At 37.3% G+C, this 21,440-nt stretch overlaps 15 protein-coding genes across 15 annotated transcripts; 5 read left to right on the plus strand and 10 right to left on the minus strand.

Annotated features, from left to right (window-relative positions):
• Positions 1-73: 73 nt before the first annotated feature.
• Positions 74-748, plus strand: PRX1 (thioredoxin peroxidase; the record flags this gene model as incomplete). The annotated part of the gene is made up of 1 exon (XM_062954496.1): positions 74-748. The coding sequence occupies one exon, from the start codon at positions 74-76 to the stop codon at positions 746-748; it is 675 nt and encodes a 224-aa protein (XP_062811193.1).
• A 282-nt stretch (positions 749-1,030) lies between these two features.
• Positions 1,031-1,975, plus strand: PRCAT00004500001 (uncharacterized protein; the record flags this gene model as incomplete). Its single annotated transcript, XM_062954497.1, has 1 exon — positions 1,031-1,975. One exon carries the CDS (start codon positions 1,031-1,033, stop codon positions 1,973-1,975), a length of 945 nt encoding a protein of 314 aa, XP_062811194.1.
• Positions 1,976-2,045: 70 nt separating this feature from the next.
• PRCAT00004501001 (uncharacterized protein) lies at positions 2,046-4,625 on the minus strand (the record flags this gene model as incomplete). Its single annotated transcript, XM_062954498.1, has 1 exon — positions 2,046-4,625. The coding sequence occupies one exon, from the start codon at positions 4,623-4,625 to the stop codon at positions 2,046-2,048; it is 2,580 nt and encodes an 859-aa protein (XP_062811195.1).
• A 367-nt stretch (positions 4,626-4,992) lies between these two features.
• PRCAT00004502001 (40S ribosomal protein eS1) lies at positions 4,993-5,763 on the minus strand (the record flags this gene model as incomplete). Its single annotated transcript, XM_062954500.1, has 1 exon — positions 4,993-5,763. One exon carries the CDS (start codon positions 5,761-5,763, stop codon positions 4,993-4,995), a length of 771 nt encoding a protein of 256 aa, XP_062811196.1.
• A 471-nt stretch (positions 5,764-6,234) lies between these two features.
• Positions 6,235-7,434, minus strand: ILV5 (ketol-acid reductoisomerase; the record flags this gene model as incomplete). Its single annotated transcript, XM_062954501.1, has 1 exon — positions 6,235-7,434. One exon carries the CDS (start codon positions 7,432-7,434, stop codon positions 6,235-6,237), a length of 1,200 nt encoding a protein of 399 aa, XP_062811197.1.
• Positions 7,435-7,880: 446 nt separating this feature from the next.
• On the minus strand, positions 7,881-9,191 carry PRCAT00004504001 (uncharacterized protein; the record flags this gene model as incomplete). Its single annotated transcript, XM_062954502.1, has 1 exon — positions 7,881-9,191. The coding sequence occupies one exon, from the start codon at positions 9,189-9,191 to the stop codon at positions 7,881-7,883; it is 1,311 nt and encodes a 436-aa protein (XP_062811198.1).
• A 443-nt stretch (positions 9,192-9,634) lies between these two features.
• PRCAT00004505001 (uncharacterized protein) lies at positions 9,635-9,856 on the minus strand (the record flags this gene model as incomplete). The annotated part of the gene is made up of 1 exon (XM_062954503.1): positions 9,635-9,856. One exon carries the CDS (start codon positions 9,854-9,856, stop codon positions 9,635-9,637), a length of 222 nt encoding a protein of 73 aa, XP_062811199.1.
• A 129-nt stretch (positions 9,857-9,985) lies between these two features.
• Positions 9,986-10,468, minus strand: PRCAT00004506001 (glutathione peroxidase; the record flags this gene model as incomplete). The annotated part of the gene is made up of 1 exon (XM_062954504.1): positions 9,986-10,468. The coding sequence occupies one exon, from the start codon at positions 10,466-10,468 to the stop codon at positions 9,986-9,988; it is 483 nt and encodes a 160-aa protein (XP_062811200.1).
• Positions 10,469-11,002: 534 nt separating this feature from the next.
• PRCAT00004507001 (uncharacterized protein) lies at positions 11,003-11,716 on the minus strand (the record flags this gene model as incomplete). Its single annotated transcript, XM_062954505.1, has 1 exon — positions 11,003-11,716. One exon carries the CDS (start codon positions 11,714-11,716, stop codon positions 11,003-11,005), a length of 714 nt encoding a protein of 237 aa, XP_062811201.1.
• Positions 11,717-12,232: 516 nt separating this feature from the next.
• Positions 12,233-12,835, minus strand: OCA1 (putative tyrosine protein phosphatase; the record flags this gene model as incomplete). Its single annotated transcript, XM_062954506.1, has 1 exon — positions 12,233-12,835. The coding sequence occupies one exon, from the start codon at positions 12,833-12,835 to the stop codon at positions 12,233-12,235; it is 603 nt and encodes a 200-aa protein (XP_062811202.1).
• A 197-nt stretch (positions 12,836-13,032) lies between these two features.
• PRCAT00004509001 (dolichyl-diphosphooligosaccharide-protein glycotransferase) lies at positions 13,033-13,518 on the plus strand (the record flags this gene model as incomplete). Its single annotated transcript, XM_062954507.1, has 1 exon — positions 13,033-13,518. The coding sequence occupies one exon, from the start codon at positions 13,033-13,035 to the stop codon at positions 13,516-13,518; it is 486 nt and encodes a 161-aa protein (XP_062811203.1).
• A 145-nt stretch (positions 13,519-13,663) lies between these two features.
• Positions 13,664-14,413, minus strand: RAS1 (Ras family GTPase; the record flags this gene model as incomplete). Its single annotated transcript, XM_062954508.1, has 1 exon — positions 13,664-14,413. The coding sequence occupies one exon, from the start codon at positions 14,411-14,413 to the stop codon at positions 13,664-13,666; it is 750 nt and encodes a 249-aa protein (XP_062811204.1).
• Positions 14,414-14,930: 517 nt separating this feature from the next.
• PHO23 (Pho23p) lies at positions 14,931-15,971 on the minus strand (the record flags this gene model as incomplete). Its single annotated transcript, XM_062954509.1, has 1 exon — positions 14,931-15,971. The coding sequence occupies one exon, from the start codon at positions 15,969-15,971 to the stop codon at positions 14,931-14,933; it is 1,041 nt and encodes a 346-aa protein (XP_062811205.1).
• Positions 15,972-17,317: 1,346 nt separating this feature from the next.
• PRCAT00004512001 (uncharacterized protein) lies at positions 17,318-18,394 on the plus strand (the record flags this gene model as incomplete). The annotated part of the gene is made up of 1 exon (XM_062954511.1): positions 17,318-18,394. The coding sequence occupies one exon, from the start codon at positions 17,318-17,320 to the stop codon at positions 18,392-18,394; it is 1,077 nt and encodes a 358-aa protein (XP_062811206.1).
• A 1,263-nt stretch (positions 18,395-19,657) lies between these two features.
• On the plus strand, positions 19,658-20,647 carry PRCAT00004513001 (uncharacterized protein; the record flags this gene model as incomplete). Its single annotated transcript, XM_062954512.1, has 1 exon — positions 19,658-20,647. The coding sequence occupies one exon, from the start codon at positions 19,658-19,660 to the stop codon at positions 20,645-20,647; it is 990 nt and encodes a 329-aa protein (XP_062811207.1).
• Positions 20,648-21,440: the final 793 nt, after the last annotated feature.

Raw genomic sequence — 21,440 nt, forward strand, 5'->3', positions numbered from 1 at the left:
TATGCTCTTAGGTTTTCTTAATTCAACAGACAATTGAGTTCTTGATTAATAGATTAAAAGAATTTTAACAGAAATGTCATCCAACGGTACTTTACGTTTAGGGTCTACTGCTCCAGATTTCACCACAGAAACTTCTAACGGCAAAATCTCCTTCCACGACTACATTGGTGACAACTGGGCAGTTTTATTCTCTCATCCAGATGACTTCACGCCAGTCTGTACCACTGAATTGGGTGCATTCGCCAAGTTGGAGCCAGAATTTACCAAGAGAGGTGTCAAGTTAATTGGTTTGTCTGCCAATGGTACTGAATCTCATAAGGCTTGGATTAAGGACATTGATGAGGTCACTGGTTCCAAGTTAACCTTCCCAATCATTGCTGATCCAGAGAGAAAAGTCGCTCATTTGTTCGACATGATTGATTACCAAGATGCTACTAACGTTGATGACAAAGGTGTTCAAATGACCATTAGATCCGTATTCATCATTGACCCAAAGAAGAAGATCAGATTAATCTTGTCTTATCCTGCTTCTACTGGTAGAAATACCGCCGAAGTCTTGAGAGTTGTTGACTCTCTCCAGACTGGTGACAAGTACAGAGTCACTACTCCTATCAATTGGGTTCCAGGTGATGATGTTATTGTACACCCATCTGTTTCAAACGAAGAAGCCAAGACCTTGTTCCCAAAGTTCAGAATTATCAAACCATACTTACGTTTGACTGCTTTGGACGTTAATGAGAAAAACTAAGCTATCTTTGTAGGCTAAATACTCCTTTTTTTTGTTGATTAATGAGTGAAGAATAAAAAAAATCTGGATCTTCTCTCTCTTTTAAGAGAAATGAATTTATCCTACTATTTGAAGACTAGTTCTAATATATGCGTGTTTCATTTAATGTAATTTAAGTATTGATTTATTGTAGAAGCTTATGAAGTCATGTGCAACATCTTGATAATATTTGTATGGGCAATTTACGGCGCAGAGAATACCTACATGAAAATAAGGATTAAGTGATTTGTTCTTTATCAATACATGCCAGGAATACCATCAATGGTAATAAAGCCTGATAAAGGTGTCAACATTATCCTTCGAAATGTCAGAAGGACGACTCCAATTGTATCATATTCGCCACAGATCTATGATGGTCTTACACCTTGCACTAAGGTTCAATGGGTGCTGAAAATTCAGAAGAACCCGCAAAATAACTTGCATTTGATGACGATAAGGAAACAGTCTAATGCGACCAATGGTCCAGATAAGAAAGAACAGGAGAGAAAAGCTAACCTCGGGTCTATGGTGGATGAACTTCGAGTATTGATTCCAAATATCTTGAATAAATCGTTACCAAAGTCAATTATATCGAGTGGCATATTACTCAGAATTGTACCGACTCATCTAGAAGAGCTTAATGGTTATTTGCCTAATATAAAAGGTCATGTATCGTACTATGCTACATGTAAAACGTTGCAATTGATCTTAACTTCGGTTGTATTAAGTCCAAAGGTAAAACTACATATCCAAAAAATAAAAGTCTCAAAGGACAGCGACTACAAGTGCATCTATCCTGAATCTACAAAAATTGAAGTCCGCTGGACAACTTGCTTGGAAGGCTGTGCTCATCTCTCTCAAGAAGATGGTAAACATAAATCTGAAGATACAAGCTATCATTCAACCTCAGACGCAAAACTAGGCTCTCATAGCTGGTCTAAAGTAGATCCTGTGAAAGCACTCAAACATAATAAGTCGAATAATGTTACAACCACATTGCCATCCCTTACCAGTACCATATCGCATTGGACATCGGGATTAATAGGCTTGACTAAGGAAAATAAAAAACTAGAAAGGATAATATCTGGAATCTTTATATTTGAACTCAATGACGATAACAATAAAATCATTGTACATACAATCGAAGATGTGGACGTCATCGAGAAGACAGAAGCAGAGGATGTCGACGGTGAATTGCGAATATGTTAGAGGAATGCATTGTCTTGTAAATAGTATATAACTAGCTGTACACCAAATGAATATTGTCACTGAAGGAAATTCAAATAAGCGCTCCTATATTTTCTTTTTGATCGCTTCCAAAGTATTCTTCATAATTAAAACCCTGAACGGCCTTTTTAAGGTCACTGAATTTCTCTTCTAATGAATCGCTGACTCCTTTCTTAGATTTTGTTTTGGGAAATAAAGCATTAATGTGATATGTTAAGAATTCAACTTTGTCTAACGTATTCAACTTTGTTTTATACTTGGTATTCACCCAGTTCCAAAAGTCATTCTGTTCGTCTTTGGAGTTTTTTAACTTTTGATCCAAATCAACTTTTAATATTCCCTTTCGATTCGTCATACTATTTACGGTTGACACTAATTGCGAAGTGACCAAGAATTGTGCTCTAACTATACTGTTCGTTTCATTAATTGAGGCGATGATCTTCAATTGTAATGCAAATATGACGCTCATTATTATGAATAAGAAAAAAAATACTGCTGAGACGTTACTTTTAATAAAGCTGAGAAAGATTGCAGACTTTTTGGTAAGTTCTTTTTCTTCTGCCTTCTCTTTTTCCTCGAGCATTGGTGCCTTTGGCGTCACTTCTTCCTCATCCTCATCCGGGCTCTTCACAATTGAAGGACCGTCAACATAATACGTTGATGATTTCATTTCGTCATTAAAAATTTTTAATAATGCCTGCGTGTTTGCAACCTGCCCTGCAAAAGTTTGTTTTTCGATAACACTTTTAATCCAAGATCTGCCAGTCCAGGAAACCTTGAAAGTCATTCTAAGACGAGTAGAGCTATTCGGGCCCCAGGTGAAAAAATACTTATTCATAACAGAAAATGCATTACCCAGAGGCACATCTGGAGTCCTAGTTCTTGTATGTACAACAACGTAATCAGCAAAATTCAAGTGCTCAATGACTTCACTAACTTCACAGTTGGTTGACTTTGGGCCAATGGAATAGTCTAAACCTTTTTTATATGTGAACGTTCTTTCAAGCTTGGTTGGGTCATCTTCCATAGGATGGAACTTACTGAATTCTGAGATTTCAGAGCCTTTTTGACTTTCTAAAAATCTTCTCATAAACCTAGTATTAGAACTTCCAAATAAAATTTCGAAGACTACGCCGACAGGACCATCAATGATTTCATCACAAAGATCAATCTCGCCATCTGTCAGCTGGAATGCTTCACCTAATTCTGTAGGGGGGTGGATTTCTGGACCCATATTTTTGTATCCGGAATCCTCTTTAAACTTCAAAATTTTAGTACTAACGGTTGTTAATGCTTCGCTTTCTTCCGGTACAGCCTCTTCATCAATAGTTTGTGGTTGGTTATCGCTAGAGGTGTCATCATTGTCATTATCATCATCACCGTCGATGGACAAGATATAAGAGTCTAGCTTGCGAGAATTAATTGAATCATTATTCTCCGATAAATCAGAATTGTCTACTACTGAATTCCTGAGAGACAGATTTTCCTCATTCAAGTCTAATTTTCTACCCGTGGACTTTTGCCATACCGTAGTCATAAAATCAAAAGTGACATCTCTAGAAAGAAAGCTGGCAAAATTATGTCTCGTATCCTTAGTCTCGATCATTATTCCATTTGGAAACAACCCAGCCGTTGTTTTCCTCTCAAAATTAATAATTTCGTCCATCTCAATAGTGATATTGGTTACCCATCCTAGCAAATTAGAATTGAAGCAGATATAGCTTTCACTGACATATATTCTACCTTGCAACAAGATTTCTCTGCTCAAGGCACATGAGAAGTCATCCAATAACCTATCAGTTAAATCCAAAGAGCGAAAAAGTTGATGAAAGTCAGTATTCCTTTTCATTGTGGCATAGCGGTACTGAGTATCCTTATAAAATTCATTAGTATACAACTTTGAATCGTACCTTTCGTCTGGTTTGTTGGCAGGCTCAGATGGAAACCCATCTTCACTAATGGACCGTTTAGATTTTCTGAAGGCTATGATTTTAGGCGATGGTGTGCTTGTATTCAGTGGTGATCTTCTAACTGTAGCACTATCAGATGGAGTTTTCGGCACTTCATCGGTTTCGTTGATAGTTACGTCACTAGGTTGCAATTGAAGCCCAATTGAGTTTTTGACATTGTTGGTTAACAGCTGTTTCATGGGTGATGAAATTGCACCGCTGGATTGAGCTAAAGATTCTTCTAAACCATTACCCATTGCTTCTTTCGATATGATAGAATTGGCATCTTCTTTCGTAGTGTGGGGGTTTGCAGGCATAGATTTCCCTAGAAATGGCGACTGCAACGATGAAAGAGAGGAAGCATGAGAGCTTGGTGTCATTCCTTGTAACTGGTCTCTTTTAAATGCTCTTGGATTATTTGTTTCCACTGTTGAGGATTCATAGGAGCTCAAAGACCTATTCTCATCTTCGGATCCATTCAACTCAATGCCATCTTTTGTTACTTTTAACTTGTCTTCGTCAGTGTTAGATTCTTTTGATGTCGTGCTGCTATCTCCGGATTCATCTATTTTCATAGTTTGTGAATTGGGTTTTCTGTCCCCATTCTCAATTAATAAATCGTCCGTCGAAGGTGGAAAGGAATATGACCACGCATCATCATCATCATCTACCAGGCCATTCATAGCTCTCTTTTAAGGATCTTAAGAATCGTTGTGGGACTACTAATAATTTAAAAACAGCTTAATAGTGACGTAAAAAAAGCGCGAGCAACCTTCTTTATAATTCAAATAGCATATCACGATTCTTTTAATCACTATAAATTCAGCAATACGTAAATTGATAATTCAAATAGATTTACAGGAAAGATACCTCTGGAGAACACAAAGCTTATTACAGATAAACAAATAAAATACGACGTAGCATTAATGAAATATACATTGTTATCTCTTGAAGATGAGATTTTAGGTGAGTTCACTTTCATACTCGAAGAAGGTAAACATTACAATCGCCAACCTATATGTATAAAAACGGTGGCTTGTTCTAATGAGTTTAGACAGCTTCCAATACAACATCCTTGAACCCAGAAGAAACCTTTTTACCCTTTTCTTCGGAAGAACCTTCGCCGTGTAAGGACATCAAAGCACCCAAATCGAACTTTGGTTGTTTCAATAACTTAACCTTTCTGATGTGAACATTTTGCAAGGGGAAGATGGTTTGAGTGGATTTTTCAATCTCACGGCCAATAACCTCAGGAATCAACTTGGAAGTCAACTGAGCTAAGGTAACATTGGAAACTTCTCTTTGCATAATTTCAATCATCTTTTTTCTAATTTCTCTCAACTTTGAAGTTTGAGCGTAAGTAGTTTTTCTGATTTGGTTTGGTTGTCTCTTCGTGAAGGCAATAGCAAAGATTCTCAAAACGTAATCATCTGAAGTTTTGACAGTGACATTTGCTTCGACCAAAGATTGCCATTTTCTAACCAAAGATCTCAATTTATCAGATGTGAAGTCTAAACCGTGGAAGTTGGTCAACAAGTTCTTTCCTTGTACTTCGTCAACTCTCAACTTGATTTTTCTGTAGGCATGGTTTTCAGATCCTTGTAAATCAGCTAAGGAAACTTCAACAACACGTCCTTTCAATCCATCAGCGGCATTTTTTAAACCTGTAGACTTGTTAATCAAAGTCTTACCAACAGCTCTGTGTTCGAAAGTAGATGGAGCTTTGATGTCAAACCATTCCTTTCTGGTGAAAGGGTCGACGACCTTCTTCTTCAATCCTTTCTTGCCCTTAGACAATCTCTTATTCTTACCAACAGCCATACTTCTTTAATTAGCCTTGTATTTAATTAATAGGAATAGAAGACTGAAGTGAAAAATTTTGTGAAAATTACTGAGAGTATTTCTCGTCTCCTCACCCTCGAGATACCTGATTTCCGAGCGTTCGGCTGTCACGTGCTATTTTCGCTGACAAGATCGGATGTGTATCTCGAGTAAACGACAGTGACATGCACGTGCAAATTGTGCAATTAGGGCATGGAGCAAGGGTTGGACGACAGTTATTTTATCTAATGGAATTTAAAATAAGTTTACAGTGATTTGAAATTGAACATGTTTATTCAGCAAACATTGCTCGCTATGCTATAACTATATGTTTTTTGTTAAGACCATACGCCCATGAGAAGTTTGGATTCACTAAAAAAAAAAGTACATTGAATTGAAATGGGTCAGGGCTACATCAAGTCATTCTATGTTGACCATAATGCGCCAATAATTAATTGGATCCTAACAAACTTACTGGTTTTCTGGACGCAACTTTCTGACTTCCTTACCAACTCTCCAGATTTCCATATTTCTGATGGTTTCCAATTCTTCTTCCAACTTAACACGGTAATCTGCTTGGGAATTGAAATCCAAAGATCTCTTGGTTTCTGTTCCATTCTTGACTGATTCGTACAATTCAGAAAATACTGGCTTTAAGGCATCTTTAAATCTTGGATACCAGTCCAAAGCACCCCTTCTAGCAGTGGTGGAGCAGGCATCGTACATGTAGTCCATACCATACTTACCAATCAATGGGTACAAAGATTGAGTAGCCTCCTCGACAGTCTCGTTGAAAGCCTCAGATGGACTGTGACCATTTTCCCTCAAGACATCGTATTGAGCCAAAAACATACCATGGATACCACCCATTAAGCAACCTCTTTCACCGTACAAGTCAGAGTTGACTTCCTTCTCGAAAGTGGTCTGGTAAACGTAACCAGAACCAATAGCAACAGCCAAAGCAATAGCTTTCTCTTCAGCTTTTCCAGTAACATCGTTCCATACGGCGTAAGAAGAGTTTATACCTCTGCCTTCCTTGAACAAAGATCTGACAGTTCTACCAGAACCTTTTGGAGCAGCCAAAATGACATCGATGTCACTTGGGGGTTCAACGTGAGTCAAGTCTTTAAAGACAGGCGAGAATCCATGGGAGAAGTATAAAGTCTTACCTTTGGTAAGTAATGGCTTGATTGAAGACCAGGTCTCAGATTGTGCAGCATCAGATAATAAATTCATGACGTAAGTACCCTTTTTAACAGCTTCGTTAACGTCGAACAAGTTTTCACCGGGAACCCAACCATCCTCAATAGCAGCCTTCCATGAAGCACCATTCTTTCTGACACCAATGATAACATTCAAACCATTGTCTCTCAAGTTTAAACCTTGACCGTAACCTTGAGAACCATAACCAATCAAGGCAAGGGTGTCGTTCTTGAAGTAGTCAAGCAACTTCTCCCTTGGCCAGTCATCACGCTCGTGAACAACCTCCTTAGTACCACCGAAGTTGATGGTCTTAACACCACGAACAGCAGCTGGTGCTGTTGCCTTTCTAGAGGCAGCCGGGCGTGCGGCAGTAGCAAGGACAGTCAAGCTTCTTTTTGCACCAGCTTGTGCAGCGGCTCTGCTCGTAGCAGCTCTAGCCATACGAATAGATGTGTTTCTAAATGACATTGTTAAAATTTTCAAACTCTTAATTAGATCAAAGAACTCGAATTATCAATAATTTCTCAAGATGGGCAAAAATGTTATTATAAATACTATGGGGTTATTTGTCGAGTTTTGTCCATGTAGTGAGTAATTTTCACTCGGTAGTGTTCGAGATCAATGAAATTTTTTTGATGCCCGGTATCAGGGCCGGTCTCAGGTTCTGGAATGGGCGATTCTCTGGACAACCGGAAAGGCAATCACTAAAATATGAATCAGTCAGTTACTTCCAACATTAAACCATAAGCTTTTGAATTCTGTAGGGCAGATTCATCCTGTACAGTATTGCTAGCAACTCCTATCTACGTTAAGTTTTCTATGAAGTAAATTGTTGTATTCATCTATATGCGAAATATGTGCGTTAAAATGTATCATAATTCATTATTCATAAGTGATACGCTAAAAATATATCGTTAAGCAACCTCTTCAGATCCCAAATAATGCTCTAAGACACGAACAGTGTGACATTTTTCACTGTTTCCTTGCTCAGCTGTTTTTTTGTTATCAGTTACTGACAAATTTCCAATAACTTGAACTAAGCTCTCGCCATCATCCAAGTCACACCAAGATTTGGAAGTAGAAGAAAGAGTAGACGATTCCACTAAAGAAGGCACAGCAGCTCTAGCTTCTTTGACGGGAATATTCACATATGAGGATTCGTATCTATGTTCCATTTCACAGTTATCGTTCTCAGCTTCGAAGTCCTCAGAATCTGAAAGACTCTCAACACATTCGTCTAAACTATCGTGGTCCATATCAAAAACATTTTCGCTGACCTCATTGTCGTCTTCAAATTCATATTCTTCATCGATGGTTAAACCATACTTCCAATTATCTTGTAAATCACTGATAAATTTGTCCAAACTTCTTGAATTGATTGCTCTGTTATAATTTTCGGTATCACTTTCAACTCCACCTGTTTTCAATAAATTCATAAAAATATTGTAACAGTTCTGATTCATCATAGGGTAAATATCATACAAGATCTGTGGGTTGTTGTAGTGAACAAAAGTTTTAAAATTGTAATCAGATTCAACTGATTTCGATTCTCCAAGCCGTTTAAAAGGAGATGTTCCAAAGACAGCCGTGAGAACAGTGATTCCTAATGACCATAAGTCAGCCATCTTCGCATCGTACGAAGTGAAATCCTGCCTCTTTACAAAGCACTCAGGTGCCATATACTTGTCAGTTCCGACGTTGAACTCTTGATTGAAACGCTTCGTAGTTGACAAGCCCCAGTCACAAAGTTTGACTCTACCAGATCCATTGAACAAAACATTTTCCGGCTTGATATCACGATGGTACACACCTTGGCTGTGCGCATAGTTTAAAGCGTTAGATAACTCCTTCGCTATATTCCAAATATCAAGAGCAGATATATTCACCGAAGAATGAATCAAATCGTATAAGTCCCCGTTGTGGCAGTACTCTAATATTAAAATTACGAAGTCCACAGTTTCAAAGGAATCTAAAAGTTGACAGATGTTCTCGCCACCTTTCCCCAATTTACTTAACATCTTAATTTCATGTCTAGCAATCTCCTTCGCATTTGACTTGTACATGGCTTTCACGGCTACCTTATCATTAGTTTCGGTATCTATTGCTAACGTAACCCTTCCAAAAGATCCTTCCTGCAATTTAGAAATATGCTTATATCTCTTGTTAAGCAAGAACTGGCCCTTTTCGTAGGCTGCATACTCATTGAGCTTATTCACTTTGGTCATAACCTATCACACTTCGAACACGTAACAAATGCTTGTTGAGATATCAAGATAAGACTAAAACAACGTAGTACAGTACTGTAGGTTTGAACTTGACACAGTATGTTCTAACGCAACCTTTCACAGTCAGTTACTATTATATACTCCTGTCAGACCTTATTGCCTCGAATCACTATATTCAAAGTATTCCTTTAATTCGGCTACTGTTATACTCAGAGTGTTTGCTACCTTAATTTTCTTCTTTATTGAATTAACTTGGGCTTGGTATAGAATATATGTATAGGGGTACGGTGGTGGCTCCTAGTATGAAGGAATTCTTTGACCTTCTAATTACACAAAGCGGATACAATCAGTCGTTAGTTAATTTATTGATTTCCTATTTTGGAAATTGATAACACTATTTTCTGTGAGCAGGTTATTGTGGTGGTAATTCACAGGAGCTTGACTTATCGCATGATAGAGCTAGTAGTTCTGATATGACAGCGACGTCCAGCTGTACTATTAACGAACTTGTAAACCCATGGAGGACCTATAAATTTACTGGGCCAAATGAATTTGTTGTTTTCTCTAGCCGCGGTACTTGTTACACTCACTACAAAGACAACAATAGCTGCGGACCTACTGGTGGCTGCCACGTCTCCTGTAGACTTTGTTAAATCGGTTCCCATATCAACATATCGGTGCTATTTAGCGACTCTATATATTGTTTACAATCAAAATCTCTTTACAAATGTAACTTGCCCATAAATCCTAATAACAATAACACAAAGACTAGCATAAATTGGTGGCAAAATTGATTATTTCAATAACTCCTCAATTTTAGGCTCCAATGATTTCGGTTTCGTGAGAGAACTGTATCTTTCAATAACATTTCCCTCCTTGTCGATCAAGAACTTCTCGAAGTTCCACTTGATCCTATTCAATCCCAATAAACCAGACTTTTTACCCTTCAAAAATTCATAGACTGGGTCTGCTTTGCTTCCATTAACATCAATTTTTTTCAAAATAGGAAATGTAACTCCGTAATTCAACTTACAGAAACTCTCAATCTCTTCAGCTGAGCCTGGCTCTTGCCCACCGAATTGATTACATGGGAATCCAATAATAGTGAAACCTTTGTCTTCATACTTTTTGTAAACTTCTTCTAACTCCTTATATTGAGGGGTGAATCCACATTTGGAGGCAACATTTACAATTAAAACAACCTTTCCTTTCAATTCAGAAAATGGAAAGGGCTGGTTCGTCTTATCAGCAGGACTTAAATCGTAGAAACTAGACATATCTTAATTTGCGGTTGATGTATAAACGGCTATTTCATGTCTGACTATAGTCGACTTTATATAGTTCGGTCATTCTTCCTGAAGACCTGTATGTGAGACATTTATCCAGCCACTTGCTTCTGAATCGTATAGTCATAGACGTTTAGCGCCGTTATATAATTACTCTATATTTAAGAAACAAACGGCGAGATCCGTCGTTTTCCAATGTAGATATTAGATACTCAAATTAGTGTTGTAGAGAGCATTTATTCATACTTAAAATGATGGAGAGAGAGAATATATCAAGCCTGATATACTTTGGGAGCAATCAACGCTTAAAACTAGTCCTTTATCAGCAATCACATGAGATAAGGAAACATATAACACATAACCTTTGTGAGCATATGTCTCAGATCTACGTCGACTAGTGCAATGTGTAAAGCATCATGACATTTGGAACAAAGAGAAACAAATAAAACATTAGCAACCCTTAAGTTAAAGTAATAAAAATAATAAAGATGTAAGTAAAACCAGTATAATATTTTCAGACTCTCATTAGAAATAGAAGTCACCAATCAAACCAATTACCGAGACGAATAAAGCAACCCCTGAAAAAATAGATCCAACAAAATACGACGAATTGATTTCCTTTAAGTCATTAATGTATTCCTTTTTAGTTAAAGCATTCTCAACTTCATCTTCTATTGCAGCTTCCTCAGCTTCATTATCAGCGATCGGTTGATTCCTTGGTGATCCTGGAGTTGATGAGACAGGAGAAGGGGTCGTGGAAGTAGAATCTTCGTCTGAAACATGAATATAAGATTTACTAAGTTGAGATTCCTCTTCATCGTCACGAGCTTTTGGCTTCTCAGAAATCGGCTGAGCTTTTGCAACTGCCTTGATTTTTGGTCTTCTTAACAAAGACATCCCACTCTTGTATCCTTTGAACCAAACACTTCCGATCGTCATTGCACTTCCAATGGCAGAATATATAAGGTAGGGATGTTTCTCTGCCTTAGGTGAACATTTGAAAGCCATAGCGAATAAACTGGAGGCAATACCTGCCAAAGTTGTATTCAAGATCAGAGTGTTCAAAACTATTGCCTTAATTTTAGATATGTAACTATTAGTTAATGTGGTGACTTTGAAAGTCAACTCGTCAATTAATTTAGGAGTTCTCTTCACTGTCTGATAAGACAAAGACGCCGTTAGTAATCCCAAAGAAGAGACCCCGATAATCTTAACAGTTGTAATACATGTTCCTGCCATTCTTTCGGTTCGTTTATTCTTCTCTTTTCTTAGACTCTCAGAGGCAAAATTATGATAACCAAAGTTGTTTCAAGCTACTAAAATATAAAACCTTTCTTGCAAGAACTTCAATCAAATTTTCTAGCAATACCTTTAATGACCCAAACGATGAACAGATTCCTCTGATGTTTACCGTTAATCTTGTTAGACTTAAGTATAGATCCCTTAAGGAGGGAGGGAATCCAAATTTGAGAAACAAAAAGGGTTAGTGTGCACGCGTTACATAATTCGAATCCGATAGTGCCTACGAATAGAAACGGTAAATGCAGCCAATAGATAGCAATCAAGAGTCCGATTGAAACTTAATGTGAAATAATGCTATAAAATTGATTAAATGGAAGAGACCTTGAAAGATTTCCGAAGAGGGCGATTCCAAGAAAAGCCAAAAAAGAGATATTCTTATGGATTTATTAAAAGGTATACTAAATTTCCAAAGACATTGTTCATATTCTTCATGCATTATATTTCAAAGATCACTCACTTTAACCAATCAGGCAATTTTTCTGGATTTACTTCTATGGACCTGATGTCAAAGCTTTCAATCAATAATTCAACTAAGATTCTTCCACCTTTCGCTCCAGTAAACCTTCTATACTCTTCGCTGACACTTGCTAAGTTCCAGCCTTGGATACGCCGTAAACAGCCAATTACAGTACCCGTACGATGTCTTCCCATTCCACAGCAAACTAACAAAGGATAGTTTTCTCTATCACATATCAATTCGAGAGCTTTTTTAATCGTTGCGTCTCCAAGAGCATCCCACGGATTCACGCTTTGGTAATTATATTCATTTATTATCCCTGTAAAGTCAATATTTATATTGTGCTGTTGGCAGAACTCCAAGAAATCATCCTGAGGTTCTTCTGTTGCTAGCCACAATATGGTTTTCAAATTGAGCTCCTTGATGAAAGACTGGTTAATTACAGATGGCTGCCCTGATCTGTAAAGTTGCCTTTCTACTGGGCAGAAGTTTAACGGAGGTATTATTCTTACCGTCGGTGGTTTTGTAATTTTCTTTAAATTTTTAGTTTCTGATTCACCAGGAGCCGAATCAGTACCTTTCGGCACTTGATCATCCATTTCAAGGCAACAAAGTCACTAGTACGACAAGGCTACCTATCGTGCACCTCTAAATACAATAGCTAGTTCGTGTCTAGAAAAAGGGAAAAGCTGATATTTCAATTGAGCTTGATAGTTACACAAACGTTGTACAAAGTTAAAAGCGGCCATAGAATTAAACACGTCAAAGAAGTGAAATACTTGTCTTTAGATAAAAGATGGCTAAGAAGGATATTGCTCAGAAGGAGAATATAAAAAAGGACTTGAAAAAGGCAAGCAAGTCTTTGTCTCCGTCCAAAAAAATTTCAGGTTCTTTGAAAGATTTCGTGTTGGCTTTACAATCATCATATAAAGACCACGTAAAAGAGTTGACACCAAAATTAATCTTAGTGGATGTATATCTTTCTTTTTTAGTTCTATTAGGGGTCCTACAATTTGTTTATGTCATACTTGTGGGAAATTTTCCTTTCAATGCCTTCTTAGGTGGATTCATAAGTTGTGTGGGCCAGTTTGTACTTACAGTCAGTTTGAGATTACAAATTAACGTGAAGCAAGATGCAACTTCTCCCGCTACTAAAAGCTCTGAAGATAATACAGCTACTGATGAAGTTCCGTTCAAGATTGTTACACCGGAGAGAGCATTTGGAGACTATATATTTGCAAGTTTAATATTGCATTTCCTTGTTTTTCATTTTATTAATTGAAGCTGTCGAGCAAGCCTTGATTCAAAGAAACAAACTTTGTTAGCTCTTCGCCAAAAGCGTTCCATTGATTTTCAACTAAGTAGTGGATTTATTTGTAGATAAAATTACATACGTCTGACGTCATTTTTAAAGTCGTCTTCGAACTCTAAACAATTACACAACAACCAGACTTTTCTTTACCTTCAGAACCTTGATTTGATGTAGCTTGCTGTGATCTTTTTGCCAGTTGTGAGTTAGCTTTTCCATTCAGGTTATTATTGTTCTGGCTCGATGAGTTATTTTTAGAAGTTGGTGTATTCGTAGCTCCACCAGTGGCTTCATTGTCTTTTCCTGAAGAAGTGGCTCCACCAGCTGCTTTTTTGGAAGATTCTTGTTCTGTTTGTCTTTTGTTTTCGTCTCTGACTGATCTTACTAAATCATAGAATGCTTCTTCAACATTAATTCTCTGTTTGGCAGATGTTTCAAGAAATGAACAATTAAAGGATTTTGCTAAACTCAATCCTTCCTCATAGCTAACTTGTCTTTCTATTTCCAAGTCACATTTGTTTCCAACAACAAGAACTGGTACGATTTCAGAGTCCTTGACTCTTTGGATTTGCTCATAAAACGATTGCAATTCCTCGAGCGAATTTCTCGACGTGATTGAGTAAACAAGGAGAAACCCTTCTCCAGTCCTCATATATTGCTCTCTCATGGCACTGTATTCTTCTTGTCCTGCTGTGTCCAAGACGTCAAGCATCACTTGCTCACCATCAACAGTGCACTGCTTTCTATATGAATCCTCAATAGTAGGGTCATATTCATCAACGAAATGAGATTGGATCAATTGAATTGTCAAAGCTGATTTACCAACACCACCGCCTCCGACGACAACTAATTTATATTCCTTCAACATGTTGTGTGAAATAACTTAAACTTTTTAGCTAATGGCCCTTTAAGTACTTCTCGTTTTTTTGCTTTTGATAAAACTTTTTCCGGTATGTGTACTGTAATCGTTGCTATCTAAACGAGCGACAGGCGAGAAACACTTTATGGTAAGATAGAGTTCTTTTAGTCTTTAAAAGTAGGAGATAAGGAGGAAACTTGTACTCTTGTAATATCTATGTTTCTTGCGGGTCAAAAATAAGGGTCGACTATCTAGATGCCGGCAACTCTAGACGACGGGAGAGGCTGGCACATTTGAATATTTTTATAGCAGCAAGCGTTCGAGACGAAGAGGCAGAGTTAAAATAAAAAAAGAAAAGTGGAATACTCGTTGCCATCCATATTATAGTAATCAGATAGTTGTCATGAGATAGACTACCTCAACACAGTAGCGAGCTAATTTTTCAAAATGTCTACTATTGTTGAGAACAGAATGCGATCATAAGGAATTCAAAGAATACCAGCTTTTGATTAAGTATTAACATTATTTAAATCTTCTTTAAGGTCTTCATCTTGACTAGGCAGTCGTCACAATACCACTTACCTTTTGGAGGGTTTTTAAATCCAATGCACGGAAGATGGAACCACTCTCTTTTGCAATCGTCACCATCGCAACCCACCATCTCTCCAAAAGACACCTGGTTACAATAGCAGTATGTGGGTTCATTGCTATTGGAGTTACTGGAGCCCAATGTATTTTTATTACTGTTTTGATGGGCCGTATTAGATGAACCTTCGTCTGTCCTTATTTTATTCGTTCTCTTCTTGCTTGGTTGGCCAACTGGTGTTCCTGACCGCGAAACCTCCTCGGTATCTTTTCTTGATCTCTTTTTACCTGTGTTGGATTGACTACTGGATTTATTTTCGGGTGTCGGGTCCTTAACTTTCTTTCTCTTGTCGGTATCATCGCTTTCCTTATTCGCCTTTCTAGCGGCCAAAGCTTCTCGCCTGCTTTCACTCCTTTGACTCTGAGCAGATCTGTTTGGGTTCGCAACATCAGATGGAGAAGAGGAGTCCATGATCATGGCCGGATGGTTCAAGGGTCCAATTCTTATTGATTCAGGAATTTCGTTATTTTGCACAATCAACTTATAATCGTTGTTGATTCTAAACAAGTGCTTACTCATGAGATCTGATGCTACAGAAGTAACATGCATTTTTTCTTCGAGGCATGGGATGATCTCATTAATTTTGTTCTTCATTCGTGACAAGTTATCAACCTTCACTGAATCAGGATCCTCGTTTGTAGAATGTAAGTTTGCAATGTATTTGCTAATCAAACTGTTTATCCTCGGAAAAGTATTTATACACTTGGCATCTATTTCCTTCAACAATGTAAAGTATTTTATCAAATCTTGTGGTAACGCTTCGAACGCATCACTAATATCATTCAAACCTGGAAGTAACTCATTAATATTATTAATATTTTTGGCTTTTTGTCTGAATTGTTGAAACCGATTACGGTTCAGTCTCATTTTGTTAATTAGTCTCTGTGATTTTTGACGGGATGGAAGATCCTGGTACGCCATCTTTAACTAATAATTGATAATTTTGAAAGTCTCCCATCAAATATGGATAAAATTTATTATGGAGAGATTCAATCGAGAACCAATGTGCACACCATCGGAGCCGCAAAGACGCTTTGAGCCGACTAACGAACTTCTTCTGATAGCCTTCAAGATATCGCTGGAAAGAGTAATGGTCTTTTTACAATTATATGAAATACTCGGATACAGATGACTGAAATGGCTGAGAGTTCATTATGTAAAAAGCTTATCTATATTTTACATGTCTTCAACCAATGCGGTGTAGTAAAAGTCCGGTGTCTAATCACAATAGCACCTTAACATTTAGAAATGAGCTTTCTTAAAATACTATGGGAAAAAAGGTACCATTTAAGCTTAGCCAGATGTTGTGTTCATACAGGTATCATCAAAATAAGTGATTGATAGCTCTCCTCACTTCTAATCTCCTTACCACTCATCATAAAAATAAATCTAAGAACCCTAAAAATTGAATTCAAAGAACTAATGATTTATCCTACTTTGACAAATTAGGATATTTGTTGCTTGTACTAGAAACAATCCATAATCACCATAGTTTATTATATTCGTGTCACTCGTCATTTGAAGCCAGATCCCGTGACAAGTGTGACATGAAAAAGTGTCTAAATTGCGGCATGAAGTGTCTCTCCTTTTGTGAAGGAAATTAGTCAAAGTAACGTGATTGCTCTTAATCATGTTGATATTTCGCAATAATTACGTACGGTTCCTCATCTAGCACGGCAAAAAGTCTTCTGGAGCAATATTTCCAACGTACGGCTACATTGAGAAAGGGTTACTGGTTAGTAATACAAGACACCATATCAGTTTAATTCAACAGCGAATTCTGGGTAAGGCGAATTCGCTTCCTCACGATCAAGATAGACATAAATAATCAAGATATTTGGCAACTCTAGAAATAAGAGAAGTTTTGATTGTTTTTTTATCCTATTCAGATCAAAGGGTTATTACCGTTAGTGAATTTCGCGTTTTGTTGAATTCTTTGTTAAAAGATAAAATTTGAGTTGATTGTTATACTACAAGCAGCGGGTTCAACTGTGGCTTTCGAGGTTTTGTATTTTAATAAATATAATCTTGCGGCCCTTATTTAAGAGGCGAGGCTTCCAAAGTTAAATATTAAAGCAACAAAGTAGCGAAAATTATCCTTCGTTGAGTTGAAAGTCTAATATTTCGGCTCTCGGCGTTACTTTAACCCTATATGAGCCAGAACAAGATAAATATTGTAAAATTTTGAGAATTGATTGATCAACGGGAACCTTTTTTTGGTCAATTACCAATTTAAATAAAGTATACCTTAGGAAGAATAAAGGTCCATGAGCAATCGTGGAGGACCTTATATTCGCAGACATAAGCAAACTGAACAATCAAATTCAGATATTTCTGGTGTCCAAGAACATTCATCTGGGCCACACAGTTATAATACGACTAACGAAAGAATAGATTTTCCAATGTTTTCCACTCCTGGACCATTGAGCGCTACATCGCCACCAAGATCAAAATATGACACGGATGTCAATTTCCTTTTGTCGAACCAAAGAGAATCAACCACAGTTGGATCGAACTCTAATCTCGATCGAGCGGCATATTATCCTCCACAAACAAGTGGAGGCAAAGAACAATTCAATCTGAAGCAGCTGCGTCTGGAACTGCAATTTGGTATAAATGACAATCCGATCAAAGGAGCAACTAGTGGTACTACGGGAGAGAATGATAGCGACGAAGACGAGCGATTTTTAAGATTAGCTAGGGAAGCTTTAGTAGCGACTGCAAAGAATGCAAGTGAACATGGATCAACGGTAGTTGATCCGACTATACAGGATCTATTGCAGAGGTTGCAATATGCTTCTTCGCCTCATGGAAACCCGATCAGCAAATCCAATTTGATACAATCCAATGAGAGGGGCCAGCTTATGATTCAAGACTTTTACGAACAGTTTCCAAATTTTAGTAACGATATATTTATGAACGATGCAAGACCCTCGCCATCTTCCCGACCTCATCAGTCTCTGCCGAATCATCCTTCAAATTCGAATAACCAAGGATGGAATTTCTTGGTGGGACAACCTCTCCAACTTAAAGAGCCTGCAGCAGAACCTCAAAATGCTGGAGGGCTTACAGATCTGGAGCAGTCAGATTCACAGCTTCTTAATGAGACTAGAAAGTTCTTATGCAAGAAGTGTTCAATGTCTTTTAGGCGATCTTCAGATTTAAAGAGACATGAGAAGCAGCACTTGGTTATACCTCCAAACATATGTGACAGATGTGGCAAGGGCTTCGCTAGAAAGGATGCATTAAAGAGGCACTGGGGCACTCTCACGTGTAAAAGAAATGCACAGAAAAAGCTCTATAGTGATAATCTAGATTATTTGCATCAGCAGAAAACTTCTTAACCGCCATTTTAGGAACCGTGACTGTTTTAATCAATTATTATTGCATAAGATGTTCTATCATTAAGAATTGCAGCTGGTTACGCTGTAAAATGAGCTTTCAAGATGATAGCGCAAACATTTTCCCTCAGAGTGATGCATATGTCACCGCTCAGAATATTTTTCGAAAGTGGACAAGGGAATCTCGATATATTTTTATTTCAGTCAGTGATATATACATGCTATATTGAGTTATTTATGACTTAATTCTCAGAGTTCTCTAATTTTTGCCATCAGCTGAAGTTATGATGATAGCTCAAGGTTGTCGAAGCATCCATAATAGTGCTTTTCACGAAACTGGATGAGAATTAAACATCACTTTAACTTCCAGCTAGTCTTTTATGTGAACCTATTTGTCGCTAATTTCACAATTTGATAGCTATTATTGAGCTTAATTTATAAGCTTTCCTTAATGTTTCACTTCATCTTTTTATTGATTCTTTTGTACAGTATGGCCAAACAGCCTTATCTAATATTGCAAATTATTGAAAATAGTAGGCTGTAGTTCACGCATTTTAAAACTGCTATGTTTATGAGTTCTCACTCACCCTTCCCGAACTCGAAATGACACTGTATCTTGCTAGTCCAAATTTATATTGGGCCCTCATCATATGTTCTGAAGGATGCCCCTGACTTGAGTCGCACTCTTATCTAGAGTTAGATAATTGATAAGAGATGAGTCCGTGTTCGTTTTAATTGAGCGAAGCGGCTCTGTAGTTTTAAATTGTATGTCAGATTAGATCTGAAGGTACATAGAGATGATAAATATGTTATTAATGCTTATGCATCATTACAGATGGCTGGAAGCACAAAATGAGACTGGTTCAAGGAAATAATGGTTAATTGTTTTTCGAGTATCTTATAACAGTTTCAGGAAGTCTCTGTAATGTCTGCTAATAAGAAGGAATCAATCTTTCAATGTCATTTTTTTTTGGGTTCTCTAATATATCGTTCAGATAGTAATATCATAAGATAGCTGATAATTGCTGTTATTTCTAATTCTGAGGAAAGAGGATCATGTGCTGCTTACGCAGAATCTATTGAACGGAGAATTGAAAAGGTTCTTTAATCCTTTATCACCACAAATCATAAAAATACCAAAATAAAATGGATCTGATGCATTTATAGTTTCTTTTTGCTCATAGCTTAATTTAGCTGAAATCCGAAAAATTAGCAATAATATGAATTGCATTATACATTGCAAATTATTATAACAAGATATATTCAATGTCGAAAAAGGTATTTATTACAGGAGCAAGTAGCTTCGTAGGTCAAAGCGTGACTGATAATTTGTTGAAAACAGGGTATAAGGTTAAAATAATTTTAAGAAAACCTGCTCAAGTTGGTTTGTTTAAGAGTCACTACAGTGATATCGGTCTAATCAACAATTTGGAAATTGTTAAATCAGCTGAAAGCTTTGAAGATCCTTCAACATTCACTCCACATTTGCACGATGTTGACTATGTTATGCATCTTGCTACACCTACACCACGAAACTCAGAATCATATCTTGCAGATATGATCAAACCTGCGGTCAATATAACTACTAGTATTTTAAAGGCATCGAAGGAGCATAAAAATATTAAAAGAGTTGTATCCACGTCGTCTTACGCAACTCTTTTTGATCGCCCAAGAAGTGATAAGCCACTCAATGAACTGTCCTGGTCAAAAGCTGAATTGACTGATCAATTTAAATTCAGAAAGTCTGACCCATATTCGCCTTATGTAGTATCGAAAACACTCGCAGAGAAAGCACTTTGGAGATACGTGGAAAGTGAAAGCCCCTCATTCGATTTCATCACACTTCTACCGACGTACATATTTGGGCCCACTGTGCTTCAACGAAAAGGTGATCCCTTGTCAGGGTCCAACCAATTCATATGGAGTTTGTTGAAATACGGGCAGAAATCTTCTATGCATGCTCAAGCAGTGCATGTGTTAGACGTTGCCGAAGCACACGCAAAAGCTCTCGATCCAAACATAAAGGGAAATCAAAGATTTCTTTTGGATAGTGGACGTAAGTTCGAATATAATGAAGCTATTGATGTCGCAAAGACGGATTTTCCTGACAAAGAATGGAAGTTTGGGAACTTCAAGTCGATACATAGTATCAAGTTGGACAATTCCAAAGCCAAAAATATTCTTGGAATGTCTTTCCGGCCATATAAAGAAATGGTATACGACTTAATCAAGCAGCAGGTTGATCTTTCACATTAAGTGAAGCTTATATGGAACTTCTTTATATTATCTCTAATTTACAGAATTCAAATGCAGTACCGTTCACAATGGGATCCATGATACCATCCATTTTGTTTTTGTTAAATAGTTGTTCAGTTGATCTTCAGTCGTTTTTAAAATGACTATCGTGTCAGCCATTTTTTGTATCAAAATACCAACGATTACTTATTCTTTTTTAACATATCACGAAGACTTCATCTAAATGAGAGTAGCATTTCAAAGTATTCTTCAACTTTTGCAACAACTGTTTGGCTGGACGCCATTTTTCAAAGAAATATATTATATCAAATTACTGGACAAAGTCCTATTTCCTATTTGATATACGTTTCAATTTGTACTGATCTTTTATAATGATCGCCAGTGTAATATATTTTACCAATGAAGTAATGAGTACAACATAGATAAAAGTAGATGTAGATATCCGGCGATGAGCACATGACCTCCTTCCAAGGTCGATTCATTCCATTTGAGAGAGATTACAACATTATCTCCAGTTGATAGAGCTTTACTATTCTATGCTTTTTTTAACTGAGAAGAGATGGTATCAGTTGCATAGCTGTACCTCATTCTTTATACCCAAAAGTCGCTATCGCGGCCTGACCGTTTGTGTAAGGCTAGCGTCGGAATAACTATTCGGATCAGTGGATAATCTCGCCGCAATGACTCGTCACCGAGGAAGACGTTGGAACAACAGAATTCACCGGCCCTGATTTCGAAGAACGTCGCACGAGACATTTGAAGAAGTAAGAGCTTATAAACTGAACGGACAAGT

This window comes from Priceomyces carsonii, assembly GCF_900007245.1.
Source record: "Priceomyces carsonii strain CBS4050 genome assembly, scaffold: Debaryomyces_carsonii_scaffold_5, whole genome shotgun sequence".
NCBI classification, from domain to species: Eukaryota; Fungi; Ascomycota; class Pichiomycetes; order Serinales; family Debaryomycetaceae; genus Priceomyces; species Priceomyces carsonii.